The 15,704-nt window shown below is 44.5% G+C and overlaps 1 protein-coding gene across 1 annotated transcript in view; it reads right to left on the bottom strand.

The window, feature by feature from the left end:
* SON (SON DNA and RNA binding protein) overlaps positions 1–14,133 on the bottom strand; it is a 38,740-nt gene extending 24,607 nt beyond the window's left edge. The window contains exons 1-3 of the mRNA XM_064152463.1: positions 13,945–14,133; positions 13,060–13,220; positions 719–10,732 (exon numbers count right to left, since the gene is read on the bottom strand). Of these exons, the coding sequence (XP_064008533.1) occupies positions 719–10,732; positions 13,060–13,220; positions 13,945–14,036 (10,267 nt within the window). The 5' untranslated portion in view covers positions 14,037–14,133. The remainder of the gene's footprint in view (positions 1–718; positions 10,733–13,059; positions 13,221–13,944) is intronic.
* Positions 14,134–15,704: the final 1,571 nt, after the last annotated feature.

The following is a 15,704-nucleotide window of genomic DNA, read 5'->3' as shown; positions in this document are numbered from 1 at the left end:
TCCTTACATAACTTACTGCCTAAGGAAACTACTAGACCTCTCCTCCTCCAGTCGCACAGAAAAGATGCAGTTCCTTACATGTTTTATATTTCAGTTATCTAGGTCCAAAAATATTTTCAAAATTAAATCTGCCTCCCCACTAAGTTCTTACCAAGGTAGACACAAGACAGACTTATGGTAAAAAATTAAAAAGTGTTACAGCTGCAAAGAGAGCAAAGAACTATCCAGCTGGTGCCTACTTTTAGATGTTTTTTTCATGCCCTATATTTTTATCTTAGGAAAAACGATAAATTGTTTCTTGCAGAGCACTTGGCCTTTACAAGTATTACAAAGAACAGTGTTCCTCAAGACTATATCATCCTAGTTTTGTACAGAAGTGTTATAAGCAAGATACTGCCTGCTCCAAACACACTTCCATGCAAACTGTAAGCACAGATTCTACTCCTGCAAGTCACTGGAAGGGACTGGAAGCCACCATCTAAAAGTAATGCAGAAAAAGGTCAAGCAATGGGGTTCTGAGCAACCTGATCTAGTTGCGTTATGTCCCTGCTTACTGCAGGAGGGTTGGGCTAGAGGACTTCTAGAGCTCCCTTCCAATCCAGAGTATTCTATGACTCTATGAAATTTGTTATGAATGCTATGCAGAAACAAGAAGACTGTGTAAATGACAAAACCATCACCTAATCATGCATCTACTGGAAAAAAAATTATCACTTACCCAAGTCTGTAAGACGTTTAGGTGACCTGCTTGAAAATCGCTCTGATGACCTTGACCTGCGACGATCAGGTGATCTGCTGTATCTTCTTCTCCCTGAAGATCTTGATCGCCGTAGTCGAATTGGTGACCGACTAGAGCTCCGTCTTCTTCCTCTTGATCTGGATCGCCTTTGACGAATAGGCGATCGACTCCTGCTCCGTAATCTGAGTGATATTCTACGATCTCTGGAATCTGATCTTCTTCTTCTTCTGTCAGTAGATCTTGATCTATTTCTCTGAGATCTTTTACGCCTGTCTCTTGACAAAGAACGTCGCCTTCTTGATGCTGACCTTGACCTACTCCTCCTTCTGTGCCTAGAACGTGACAACGAGCTAGACCGAGAGCGACGATTAGATCTTGATCTTGATGCTCTTCTCCGTGTTACTGATCTAGAACGATTCCGTCTAGAGTGAGATTCTGTATCATATCTCTGGGATCTGCGCTGAGAAGACCTGGAGCGTCTGCTTCTAGACCTACGTGAAGATTCTTTGTCTGCTGTTTTTTCAACAGATTTGGATTGACTCCTTTGGCGAGCAGTGGACCTGGAACGTCTACGTCTAGACCTCCGTGAAGACTCTTTGTCAGTTGCTTTTTCAACAGATGTTGATCGACTCCTTTGGTGAGCAATGGACCGGGAGCGTCTATGCCTAGACCTCCGTGAAGATTCTCTCTCTGTTGTTTTTTCAACAGATGTGGATCTACTCTTCTGGCGAGCAGCAGACCTGGAACGTCTACGTCTAGACCTCTGTGAAGACTCTCTGTCTGCTGCTTTTTCTACAGATGTGGATCGACTTTTTTGGCCAGTAGGAGATTTTGAGTGTCTGCTTACAGATCTTTGTGAAGACTCTTTGTCAGATGTTTGATCAACAGATTTGGATCTAGACTTTTCACGCTCGGAAGACTCAGAATGCCTGCTTTCAGGTATAAAGGAAGAGTCCTGTTCCTCCAGCCTCTCAGTAGGCATGGAATCCTGTTTATCTTCATCTGCCAATGAGGGCTCCACATCCTCACCCTCTTCACCAGTGGTAGACCTTGACTCATGCTCATCTGATGATGTGGAGTCTCTTCGTTCAGCTGCTAAGGAGGGCTCCCCATCATCTACTTCTTCACCAGTGGTAGACCTTGATTCACGACCATCAGGGGATGTGGAACGTCTATGTTCAGTTGTCAGAGGGGGTTCCATATCCTCTGCTTCCTCACCAGTAGTAGACTGTGACTCACGCTCATCTGATGATGTGGAATCCCTTCGTTCAGCTGTCGAAGAGGGTTCCATATCCTCCACATCTTCACCAATGGTAGACCTTGACTCATGTTCTTCTGACGATGTAGAGTGTCTACGTTCAGCTGTCAAAGAGAGCTCCTGGTCCTCTGCTTCTTCACCAGTGGTTGATCTTGACTCACATCCATCGGGAGACACAGACCGTCTATGATCAGCTGTCAAAGGTTCCAAATCCTCTGTTTCTTCACCTGTTGTAGACCTTGACTCATGGTCATCAGAGGAGGTGGAGTGTCTGCGTTCAGCTGTCAAAGAGGGTTCCCCATCTTCTATATCTTCACCAGTAGTAGACCTTGACTCATGCTCATCAGATGATATGGAGTCTCTTCGTCCAGCTGTCAAGGAGGGTTCTGCATCCTCTACCTCTTCCCCAGTGGTAGACCTTGACTCATGCTCATCAGAAGATACAGAGCATCTACGTTCTGTTGTCAAAGGCTGCTCCAGATACTCTGCTTCTTCAATGCTAGATCTTGACTCATGCTCATCAGGGGATGTGGAGCACCTGTGCTCAGATGTCAAAGATGGCTCCTTATCATCTATTTCTTCATCTACAGTAGATTTCTGGTCATGGCCCTCAGGGGACACAGATCGTCTATGATCAGAATTCAAGGACTCTAGACCCTCTTCCTCCACAGGAGATTTCAGCTCATGACCTTCCTGATAGGAGGATATGGAATGTCTACGTTCAGATATCAAAGGCGGCTCTAGATCCCCTGTTTCTTCACCAGGGCAAGATTTCACACTGTAACCATCAGGAGACATGGAACATCCACTTTCAGGCATTAAAGAAGGCATTGCATCATCCATTTTTTCAACAGGGATGGATTTCAAATCATCATGGGACATGGAAGCTCTTTCATTTAAAGTCGAAGATTCTAGACCACCTACTTTTCCAGCAGCAGGGAATCTCATCTCCTGGCCATCAAAGGATGCTGTATGTTCATTTTCAGGTCTTGGGGAAAGCTCCTGCACATCTACATTTTGAATAGTGGTGAAGCTTATCTCCTGGCTCTTGAAAGATAAAAGATCATTTTCACATGTCAAAGCATCCGTATCCCCAGCTCTCTCAGCTTGAGTCAATTTTGGTTCATATTCATGGGACAGAGCACCTTCGTTTTCAGATGTCAGACAAGGTTCCTTAGCCTCTACATTTTCAGCACAGCTAGTCTGCAGGTCCTGCTCTTCAGGTGACATGGCACACTCACCTTCAGACATTAAAGACAACTCCTGCACCTCTGTTCTTCCAATAACAGTAGACTGCAACTCCTGACTATCAGTGGACATTGAACTTTCACTTTCAGATGGTTCTGAAGGTTCCTCCGTTTCTCCTTTTTCAAGAGGACTGGATCTCAAATCATGGCCTTCAAGGGATACATCATACTCATTTTCGGACAGTAAAGAACACTCCTGCACCTCTGTTTTTTCTGTAATAGTAGAGTGCAACTCCTGCTCTTCAGAGGATGTGACATACTGACTATCTGGTACTAGTGACGGCTCCTGCTCCACTGTGTTCTCAACATAGGTAGACTGTAATCTTTGGCCTTCAGAGAAAACAGTATATGCACTGTCAGGTACCAGAGAAGGCTGCTGCAACTCTTTTTCAGCTGTCATTTCTTGGCCTTCAGGAGACACGGCATATTCATTTTCAGACTGCAGAGAGCACTCCTGTGCCTCTGCTTTTTCAGCAATGGAAGGCAACAATTCATTATCTTCAGATGACACAGCATATTCATTGTCAGGTACTACAGATGCCTCCTGCATCACTGCCTTTTCAGGAGAGCTAGATCTCAACTCATTTATCTCCCAAGATACACCATACTCATTTTCAGACATCACAGCAGGCTCTTGCACTTCTGTTTTTTCAACAGAAGGTGACCCCAACTCCTGGCTCTCAACAGACACTGAATGTCTTTCTTGGGACATTTGATAAAGCTCCTGCATCTCTGTTTTTTCAGTGGGAGCTGATGTCAACTCTGGGCCATCAAGCACTACTGTGTATTCATTTTCAGGTATTTGAGAAGGCTCCTCTACATCAACTTTTTCAAAAGCAGTGGATGTCAACTCACAAGCATCAGAAGAAACAGAACATCTGCTTTCCACTAATACAGGTGGCTCCTGCACTTCAATTTCTTCATCATAGGCAGATCTCAACTTGTGGCCATCTAGGGATGCAATGCACTTCAGTTCAGGTGTCTCTTGCACCTCTACTTCTGCATCAGGGATAGGTCTACATTCTTCACTTGCAGGCAACAAGAAAAGCTCGCCTTCAGAAGTCACAGAAGTTAATGGTGTCTGTTGTTTTTCAGCAGATGTACTTACTGATTCACAAATATCATTAGACTTAGGGAGCTCACTTTCTACTGTGAGAGAAGGCTTCTGTATCTCCAGTTTTTCAGCTGTGGTGTATGCCACTTTATAGCCTTCAGGGAAGACAGAACATCCATGTGCAGATGCTAATGACAGTTCTGCACTTTCTGTATTCTCAAAGTAATTATGTGAATTATGGCTATCATTAAACACTGGAATTCCACTCACAGACAAGACAGATCCTGTGTCTTCCGTTTTTCCAGCAAGCAGGCATCCAGATACATGCATTTCAGAAGATTCAGAGCAGACAATTCCAAATGCTTGTGAAAGTTTTGGACCATCTAAATCTTTGTCAACACATGAGCTAGATTCATGAACTTCACAAGACTTGCAGCTTTGTTCTGCAGTTGTTGGTACAACTTCCTGCATTTTTTCAGATGATGGTGAAATGATGTCATCTGAGATCTCAACAGGAGCACATCCATATGTCAGGGAAGCATCTGAAGCCTTGACCTTTTCAACAAATAAAGATCTTTGTTCATTTCCATCAGGTGATTTGAATGACTCATCTTCAGAGAGCAGTGGAAGTTTCTCTGTTTGTGCAGCAAAGCTGGAACCTAATTCATGTCCATCAGGAGACCTGAAGCATCCCCTGTCAGAAGACAAAGAAGGCTCCTGCATCTGGCCTGTTTCAATAGGCAAGGAGGCTGACTCACAGTCATCAGAGAACAGAGAGTATGTAACTTCAGGTGCCAGAGGTTTTTGAACCTCTTCTGTTCCAAAAGACAGTGATCTTGACTCCAGGCCATCGGCCAGTTTGGAAGATTCACTTTCAGGTACTTGCAAAAACTTCTGAAGTTCTGTTGTTTCAGCAGGCATATGTCTCAATTCACGACCATCAGACAAGTCAGACAGTGTGCTTTCAGATATGAGAGATGACCCCATTTTTCCAGAGGAGGAAATATTCTCATTATCCAAAGATACAGAGGATCCACTTTCAATCTTGAGAGGAGGCTCTGGACCCTCTACTTCTTTGAGAGAAGTAGATCTTGACTCATCTTCATGGGATATGGTGAGCTGAAGTTCTGTTCTTAATGAAGTTTCTGCTTCTCCTTTTTCAACAGATGAGGATCTTGACTTGGATGTGGAGTACGTAAGCTCAGGCAGAGCTGAAGACTCTGTTTTTTCAGCTGATGCATTGTCAGACATCATAGAAGGCTCTGAAACCTGTGTTTTTTCTGCAGGTGTGGATTCTTGGTCATCTGGAGATTTGGAACTATCAAATTCAGCTATCACAGAAGGCTGCAGACCTGGTGTTTTTTCAAGATTACTTTCAGAGGCTGGTGGCAGCTCTGGGCCATTTATTCTATCATCAGATAGAGATACTGACATGGGACCATTAGAGGATTTGGAAGAGCTGCCTTCACTTACAAAAGAAGTTCCAGAAACTTCTGCTTTTTCAAGACATTTGCTTGATTCCTGAAGTTCAGAAGACTTCACATGCTTGCCACTGCCCTTTTCTGAAGATAACGTACTCTCAATTTTTTCTATGGATTTAGACCTTGACTTAATGCTATCAGAGGACTTGGATCGTTTCCGTTTGGATTTTTTTGAAGATTCTTTACGCTTTTTTTCAACAGATCTAGATCTTGATTTGTATTGTTCAGAAGATTTTGAGCGGCGACGCTTAGATTTTCGTGAGGACTCCTTCTTCTTTTCCACTGATTTGGATCGTGACTTGTAGCCATCAGAGGACTTTGAGCGCTGACGTTTAGACTTCCGTGATGACTGCTTTCGGTCTCTTTTTTCTACTGATCTGGACTTAGACTTGTAACGGTCAGAGGACTTGGAGCGCTGACGTTTAGACCTCCGTACAGATGCCTTCCGACCTCTCTTCTCAACAGATCTTGATCTAGATTTTGAACGATCAGAAGAACCAGATCCTCTATTTCTGAACCTCCACGAGTACTCTTTGCCTCCTCTCTTTTCTGAAGACCTAGATCTGGATTTAGAACGGTCAGAGGACCTGGAGCGTCTGCGGCGAGATCTCCAAGATGACAATCTGCTTCCCCTCTTTTCCACTGACCGAGATTTAGACCTATAGCGGTCAGAAGACCTGGAACGTCTGCGCCCAGACCTTCGGGAGGACAGCTGCTTTTCTGCTGACCTGGACTTAGATCTGTAGCGGTCAGAAGACCTGGAACGTCTGCGCCCAGACCTTCGAGAGGACAGTCTCTTTTCCACTGACCTGGATTTGGATCTGTAATGGTCAGAAGACCTGGAACGTCTGCGGCCGGACCTCCGAGAAGACAGTCTCTTTTCCACTGACCTGGATTTGGATCTGTAACGGTCAGAAGACCTGGAACGTCTGCGGCCGGACCTCCGAGAAGACAGTCTCTTTTCCACTGACCTGGATTTGGATCTGTATCGGTCAGAAGACCTAGAACGTCTACGTCTGGACCTTCGGGAGGACAGTCTCTTTTCCACTGATCTGGACTTAGATCTGTAGTGGTCGGATGACCTGGAACGTCTGTGTCTGGACCTCCCAGAAGACAATCTGCTTCCTCTCTTTTCTGCTGATCTGGATTTAGACCTGTAGCGGTCAGATGACACGGAACGTCTACGCCTGGACCTCCGGGACGACAGTCTTCTCTCACTCTTCTCAAGAGATGGGGATCTAGATTTGGAACGCTTTTTCCTGGAAACTGAATAGTTTCTACTCCTAGAACGTGCTCTTTTAGAGGCCAAACGTCTGGAAGTTGAACGTGACCTTGATTTTTTCTTTCGCTTTCTAGACCTGGACTGGGACTTGGAGCGACTCCTTTTTTGTTTCTTTGCATCATGTTTTTTATCACTGGCTCTATGGCTACTTTTTTCAATAACTTTCTCAAGTCTCATGAGAGTCTCTTTCATTCGTGCTGCCACATCAGGTTGCACATCAGATGTTTCTGAATCTCTCTTCTCTGACTCCTGTTCTGGAGTTGCCTCTTTGATAGCCTTAGCCTGTGGAATGATTTCCATCTGGCTTTCTTCTGTCTCAGATACTGGAATTGCTTCTGTAACAATCTCAGGTACTGGTGCTGCTTCCAAATCTGTTACAGGGGCCTCTGCATCTTTGAGCTCTACAGCAGTCTCAGGAAGAGGAGCTGTTTCTAAATGTTGTGTTTCTACCAAATGAGCTGAAGCTGCTTCCAGCTGGTTTGTGTCTCTGATTATTTCAGATTCAGAAGTCCCTGATGAATCTTTTTCATCTACTGCACGTGAAAAACTAGAATCTGTTTCTGCTATTAAAGATGCAGATGCCTGACTATGCTCTGTATCTTCTTTCTCAAGCAGTATTTTGCATTCCTGAGACTGACTTCGAATTCTCACATCTTCCATTTGTTGATCCAGCATCTCTTCTGCATATTGTGCATCTGCTGCCACTTCCTGTTCCAGTGTTGCCTCCAAATCTGGTTTTGAAACAGTTTCAGAAGATCTCACTTCAGCAGCACTAAAAATTTCTGGAGCCTCTTCTGTACTCTTCCATTCTGGAGCAGGTTTTGCATCTGGAAAAGCTTGCAGATATCCTTGCTTTTCAGTTTGCAAAGATTCTGGAACAGCTTCCAAAGCATCCCCTACGTTTATCACCTGCGTATTTCCAGACTGTTGCAAAGTTTCCAAACCTTGGATATCCATCTGCATCTCAGGCTCTTGTGCGGTTTCAAAACCTTTCACCTCTACTGTTGCAGTTTCTTTCATACTTTCCAACAACCTAGTTTCTCTAGCTTTTGATACTGGGTCCAAATACTGTGCTCCCATTGCTTTCTCAGTTTCTGAAGCTTCTTCCAAATCTTTTGCATCGGTAAGAAAGGGCTCATTTTTCTGTGAGCTTGTCCTCTTTGACGCAATTATATATTCTACAGTAGGTCCCTGAGTTCCCTCATCAGCTCTCAAGTTTGTAATTTCTGCCACTGTTTCTAATGCCACAGTTTTTTCCTCTATTCTGGGTAAACACTCTGTTTCCAAACAACCTCCTATTTGTTCCTGTGCAGATCCTGAACTTGTTTCTAAAGATTTTACAGGTTCTAGTATTGCTTCAGATGCCAATCTCCCTTCCAAGCCTTGCATTAGTGTCTTTGTCTCAGATTCCACGACCATCTGTGTTAAGTGTGAAGTTTTTGATCTCATTTCCACATCTTTTAACTCTGCAACATCCTCAACATTCAGCAAGTTGCCTAAACCTCTCACTTGAGCAGTGGCAGAACTGGTAGCTAGTTCAGAATCTTTTATCTCCCCTAACACCTCAGCTTGTGAGGTTCTTGTATGTGTCATAACCTGAGACTGCGAAATGATGAAACTCTCCGTTTTACTTGCACCAAGAGGTTCTGCACCTGTTTCTGCATGGTTTGGGTCTCTCTGTGCTGTGGTTTTTAAATGCATCATTTCTGCTACTGGTTCCATACTTACACCTAGAGCGAGAGATTCAGGAGTCCTTCCTGACTTTTCCTCTAAGGCAGAAAGTCCTGGACTTGCTTCCAAGACTTTGCTACCAATTTGGGCTTCAGAACACACATTTTCTCCTAAGCCCGTTGCCATAGCCAGGGCCCCAGGCTGCAAGACTGCTTCCAAAGCTTGTACCTTTGCAATACCTACAGATACTGCATCACCTGAACTTCTCACATCTTTCATGTGTAGGTATGATGAAGATGCCTTAGTCTCTATTCCAGCTCTGTCCCCACCTGCTTCTGAATCTTTTCTTTCTGTCTCAGCTACAGGTCCTATAGCCGTTTCCAAATTTTTCACTGCTTTCACAGACCCTACTTTCACAGCTAAGACACTGGTGTCCAAATCTGTTTCTACTCCTGCCATATCTTCTCTCACATCTTCTTTCTGCAAAGACAAGGTAGTTGCTTTCAAATCTCTCACATTTGAAATTTCTGAAGCATTAGTATTTTCCAGTTGCAGAGTAGCTTCACTTATTTCTTGACCTCTTACTTCTGCTAGTGGTGCAACAGCTGTAGTTGCTTGTGGACTTCTAAAATACTTTGCCATCTGAATTTCTGGAGTTGTTTCGGGAATTAAAGTCTGCATAACTGCTACAGGTTCTAATGTTGCTCGTAAATGTTCTGCTCCTGTAATCACATTCACATCTGTCAATTCTGCTGGAAGTGCAGATTCCTGAGTTCTATCCACACTTCCTGTATCTGTAAAGACTTTTGGTTGTAGCAGCACTTCTGATGCATTCAGCACTGATGCAGGATCGGTGACATGTTCCACATCTTTGACTCCTTCAACTTGCAGACATTCTTGAACTGCTGTGACATCTTCTGTTGTAACAGATAGAGGTTCTACGATTTCTTGTGAAGTTTGGGGCTTTAATACAGCAACTGGCTGCAGAGCTTCTTCCAAAACTCTCACACTCCCCATATGCAGGGATTTTTCAGTTGCTTCTGGAATTTTCAGTTCTTCCATAGTCACAGCCACATGAGCTACCTTCACAGTATTCATATCTGCAGATTTAGGAATTGTTGTCACATCACTTGCCAAAGAAGCAGACTCTGAAGTTGCTTCCAACTGTTGTGCTCCCCACTGTGCCACAGATTGTAGAGATGTTTCTGAGTACTTCAACACTTCCATGGTCTCAGACTCAAGAGTTGTATACAAAGCTTTTACTCCCCTAGTGTCTTCACATTTCAGCATAACTTCTGAACCTTTTAGTACTTCTGATACCTCTGAAGCCAGAGTTTCTGCTGAATCTTTCCGCATTTCAGATTCATTGGCAACTCCAGATAGGATGCTAGATGAAGTATCATTTCCTGTAATGAGAATACTCTTCTCACTTGCATTAATAGCTACAGAACAAATATTTTCATGGGTCTGTTTAATTTGTTCTTCTCTAGTGCAAAGAGTTATACTAGCATTTTCTTGCATATCAGATTGACTGCTTTCTAATCTAAACGGAGGATTTGTTTCACACAAAGTCCCCTTCTCATTTCCAAGGTTTTCCACAGACTGCTGAGAATCAGTTCCTGAATGAGAAACAAGTCCCAAAGCTTGTCTGTCAAGCTCTTCATTTGCTTTTAAGCACAGTTCTTCTGGCTGCAAGTGGACAGACAAATTTGCATCTCCAAATCCTCCATGCTGTACAGTGAGCTGCGAGCTTGATTTCTCTGGTATCAACTGAGAAGCAGGCTGCAAGCCTGTCTGGTCTCCATGATGTGTACTCAACTTTGACTCCTTTGGCTGCTTTTTGTGCTTTTTCTCTTTCTTCCTTTTCTTCTTCTTTTTCTTCTTCTTCTTGCTTTTATGTTTCTTGTTTTTCTTTGATTTTTTCTTAGGAATTTCATCTTCAGCAGTAGAGCTTCTTTTTGTAGACTGAGCACTATTTTTCACAGTATTTTTGTCTACATCTGAAAAAAAAAGAAAATTCATATTTTCCTTGTAAATGTTATTAAAGCCACATTTAAAAAAATCTTTTAGACAAGTGAGCAAGTACAAAGACAGAAGTATAAAAAAATATAAAATCATGTTTTCTGCACTAAACTACCATATACGAATAGCGCATAGTCCCTCTTCAGCCTTCTTATCCTTCCTCTCAGAAGTCACTTCAAGTGAAAATTACTAGTTCTTGTTTCAAAGAGTTAACAAAATAGTCTCAATTAGCAACAGTTCCAGTGGGAACACATCTCTTTCCAAAATGCAGCTGGGAAACACCTCCACTGACAGCGTGTTCTTCCAGGAGACAGCAGAGGTGCTTGTTAAAATTACACCCAGATGTATACAGAAGTCAAATAAGACTTCACCATTTTCCAGACAAATTCTCTAAGTGGTGGAATGTTCATTGTATAACATGTAGCTAACCCATCATTGCCTATTATGCTTTAATTTATGAGTGAGTCCAATATCACTACTGTGCCAGAAATTCTCTTAAGCATATTTACCGATTAGGTTCCTCACTAAGTAAGTTCTTCCACCAAATTTGGCAAACAGCATCTGCTTTCCCCATCCCAAACAAGCATTAAGGCACTGTGGGCAACCAGCTGCTCAGATCAGACTGCAGTTGTGACAGGTAACTGCAAATCTATGAGTATTAAATAGCACTTTCACTTCAAAGAGGGATTTAACTAATAAATTCAGGGGACTGCGAAGACAAGAAATCATTGAGGGGAAAAGACAAAAGGAAGACCCTTCTTTTAACTGTATACCTCATTTCACTATGAGTTTAACATATTTTAGATTCTTATCCTTCTTTGGATATAGTGCTATGTTTTCATAAAAAAGGAACTTCCATTAAAGACAATATATTACAATTTCTGTTAAATATGAGCTACATACTCAAGTCTCGTTGCGTGTTATCTTTAATGATTATAATTACATTGCCACTGCAGCAATTTGGATTTTCCAACTAAAATCTGGCTGTGACTACAAAGCATAGTCTTTTAAAGTTAACAATGCAAAATAATTTTTAAAAACTCTTGGTAATTGCAATATTATTAAATAAAAATCACTTAAGATTTCATAAAATACTAGTTTAAGCAGACACATTTTTACAGCATAAACACCTTAACAAAAAATAGTGTTTCCACCATCAATGCTGTGAATGCAGTGAAAGTGGACAGTGAAGCAGAGCCAAACAATCTCTCTCTACACAACAGTTTCAGATAATCTATGCTAACAGCAACATTAACTCCTTTCAGATATGAATAGTGGGAAAGTTTACCATCAGCTAATTTTCAGATTAATGTTTCATTTATTAGCACGTTAGCTTGCCCCATTCTTCCACAAAAGTACAGAAAAACAATTAAAAAAATTTGGATGTTGGCCTCAAGTGCTGCTTATGCAGCATAAATGGAAGACTACTGAAAATACCCACAATAAAGAAGCCACTGTGCATAGAGGAAAATAATTCCCAAATCTTAGAAACAGAATTCTCAAAATAGCTTTCTACAATAAAAAAACCTAGAACTATACAAACAAGCCATCTATATTTTTACCTAAAAAAAAAAAAAATTAGAGTCTTGATCTACCTAATTCCCCCAATTCAGAAATTTTACAGGACTAGTCCCAAGAAAAGGGATACTCATACACAACTTTTTGGCATGATGAATCCAGTAACTCATTGCACTTATGGCAACATAAAAATCTCTTAACCTTTGGAAGACTGCAATCTCAGTATCTACAGTTTGGAGATAAGTACATTATTCATTACAAAACAACAAAGCATCTTACTCTGACAGAACAGTTAATCGTGCGGTCCTGAATTCTAACAAATTATTTTTAGAAGTAATCTTGCAAAGTAATCCAAAACAACAAACAGCTTCTACCAATCAGTGTGAGCTCTGTTAGTGAAAACTGCTCATTGAGACTGAAGTAGGCATACAAATATATACAAAATAAAACACTGTTTTATATGTATGTATAGATAATATATGTTTTAGCATTACTGTGATGGAGAAAAAACAAAAATAACTCATTTTGACACTAACTAATGCTTCTGCATAGTAACCAGCTTCATTTTTTTTAAATTCTTCACTTCTCTGTCCATCTATGGCTGTAAGTCACAGCAGACAAAAACAACCCCAAACTTAAACATTAAATATACAATTTCTCAGATAAAGCTTGGTAAGAACAACAATACTAAAACAAACTTTTCCATCTCTGTAAAACTGAGTCAATTTTAAGCACTATGACACTTTTCTTAAATAAGAACATATTTGCCAGATGTATTTTCATTTACCTGATTTGCACTGAAGCTCTGTATCAAGGGCTCCAGAGAGCACTTCCTCTATTTTCTGCACTATCTGATCATTCTGACGACTCCCAGCACCAGTGTCATCTGAAGGGTTGGCTTGCTCACTTGGGATTGTGTCACCATTGGGTTGGCCTTCTACCTTTCCACTAACCAAAAAAAAAATCAACATAATAGAAGCAATTTTGAGCCTTTTTGGAATTTTTTTAAATTCATAAGCATTTATTATACTTAAATCTTCAAAACAGTACTTTCGTCTCCTGAAGATGTCACGATTTTATTGAAACATCCAGCTTTTGACTAAATGCCACCTATTCACACCAGAACACTGACAACTGGGTATCAGGCACAAAGTAACATTCTCGGATACGCCACAGTCCGCTTTCTGTAAAATTTGTATAGATTCCCCTCAAAAAAAAAGCACCCATCACTCTTCTCTAGCAGACTTTGCTTAATTTGAGAGATAAGTCTGAGAAAAACTAGGCCATTTTAAACGCGGTGAGATCTGCAAGACAAATATCAGAGACACTCGCCCCCTCCCCTCTTGCCCCGACACAAAATACCGACATGAATCACCCGTTAAGTCAAACCGAGGCTAAGTTCACCAGGAGACAACGCACGCGTTCGGCTCCCCTCCCCCCGCCTTTTTCTGCTCAAGACGCTCGCAAGGGCAGGAGCCCCCGAGACCCGCCATATTGCCGCTGAAACAAGCAGTAAAAAGCCTAAGCTTCGGCCTGCCTCCCTTCGCCGCTCAGTGCGGCCCGCGCACTTCCCCTCTGCCACCGCAGCCGTCCTCTCCCCGCGCGCAAGGCCCTGGCGCCAGAGCCGACGCGGCTGCGCCGCCTCCCCTGCCAACCCCGACCATCTCGTTACCCGCCGTGCTGCTGCTGCTGCTGCTCTTCCTGGATCTCCCGGAATTTGCTAACCACAAAGGACCGAAATATCTGCTCGATATTAGTCGCCATGACAGCCCTACCGCACCGGTGTCGCCCCCGGCGCTTCGCTTTCCTTCCTGCCGAGAGGCAAGGCCTCCAATATCCCACAAGGCACCGCCGTAACTAAGGGCCGAGAGCCTGCCTGACGTCCTCGCTATAAGCCCTCTCGTGATTGGCTGCTCTAGGGGATGACGCAAGGGAAGTGGGGGGGAGGGGGGAGCACACACCACCCGAGCCTCCGGAAGGCCGCTCTAGCGCCGAGCAGAAGCCATAGAGCGCCGGCCGCGCCTGGCGCCTGCGGGGGGAGGGGGGACTATGTCTCATGTCTCGGAGAAGTTCGTCGCCGCCCCCACCCCTCGCAGGCGCGCGCCGCGGCGCCATGTTGTGGCACTGTCCCCCACCCCCCCCGGCCCCCGCCGCCACTGCCCGCGCCAGTACGAGCAGGCAGCCGCGCACATTCCGGCACCCCGCCACAAGCACCGCGCTCCCTCCCCCTCCTTCAGCCTCGCGGTGCCCCGGCGGGCCTCCCTGCCCCCCGCCCCACCAAGTGAAACCGTTAACTGTTCTACCCCTACACCGATCAGCCCCCCCCGCGCCGTCCGCGGCCCTTCTCGCGCCCCGTACACCGAAAAACTGCGCCTGAGCCCCTAGGTGACTGGGGAGGGGAAGAAAATAAGGGGGAGGCGGTGGAGGGCACTATGGTGCCCGGTAACCGCCAGTCCCTGCGGCTCCGTCCCTGTCCCGTCTCTCCCATATGCATAACTACCCCTCTTCACCCGCTTCCCCCGTCGCGATCGCGGCCGTCTCCAGCAGCTTCCAGGGCCCGGAGTCGTCTAGGCCTCTGCGGAGACGCTGGGCGGCTGGTACTCACCTCGCCGAGGGCTGAAGCGGCGGCGACGGTAGCGGGGCCATGGTGGGCTGAAGCGTGTGGCTGTGCGTTCCGGCGGGCTCGGGTCCCGTGGAGGTGGGTGGGAGTGATGCCATTGGTCTCCATGGAGTGGGGCCAAGCCCCGCGCCTCCGCCGCCCGTATGCCGAGTGCAAGCAGCGCCTAACAGGGGGGCCTGCCCGCACACGAGTGCTGCATCACAGGGCCCTGCGCTACGCTGCCCTCACCGAGCGGCTCCATGCGAAAGGCGCCCTCCCCCTCCGCCGTGAGAGCAGGCGGCCCGGCTGTGACACGCACATGTGCTCCGGGGGCTGGCTGCGGGGCCAGGCAGCGCGGGCGGGCGCCCCGAGAGATGGACGAAAAATTAAAGGAACAAAGAAAGAAGGAAAATGCTGCCGCCAATGTGAATAAATAAATGACAACTGAATGAAAGCCGGCCCCGGCCTCAACCCACCTGAAAAGCCGTGTCTTATCTGAGGTGTTTAGCTGGAACGCACCAAAATAAATTTGTTCAGAGTTCCCACTCTGGGGACCCCCTTCATGCCGCCCCAAAACCAATTTTCAAGTATATATATACGTAAAAATACGACTTTCGCGTCGTCAATCTTGTGAAACCTCATAATCCTATAGTTGGAAGACACCCCTCATACACTCTCTTCTGCTGTCATGAAGTAGTAATTCAGGGCAATTAGATGACCTGAAATCAATGTAAGATGCCTCAAAACTTAAGTATAATCGTTTCATTGCTTCTGGGGTCTTTAATTGCAGATTCGGCCTCAAATTCAATGTGGTTTAATACTAACTTGCCTTG

This window comes from Pogoniulus pusillus, chromosome 12, assembly GCF_015220805.1.
Source record: "Pogoniulus pusillus isolate bPogPus1 chromosome 12, bPogPus1.pri, whole genome shotgun sequence".
Classification (NCBI taxonomy): domain Eukaryota; kingdom Metazoa; phylum Chordata; class Aves; order Piciformes; family Lybiidae; genus Pogoniulus; species Pogoniulus pusillus.
The sequence above is the reverse complement of the archived record's forward strand: the minus strand, read 5'-3'. Positions and strand labels throughout refer to the sequence as shown.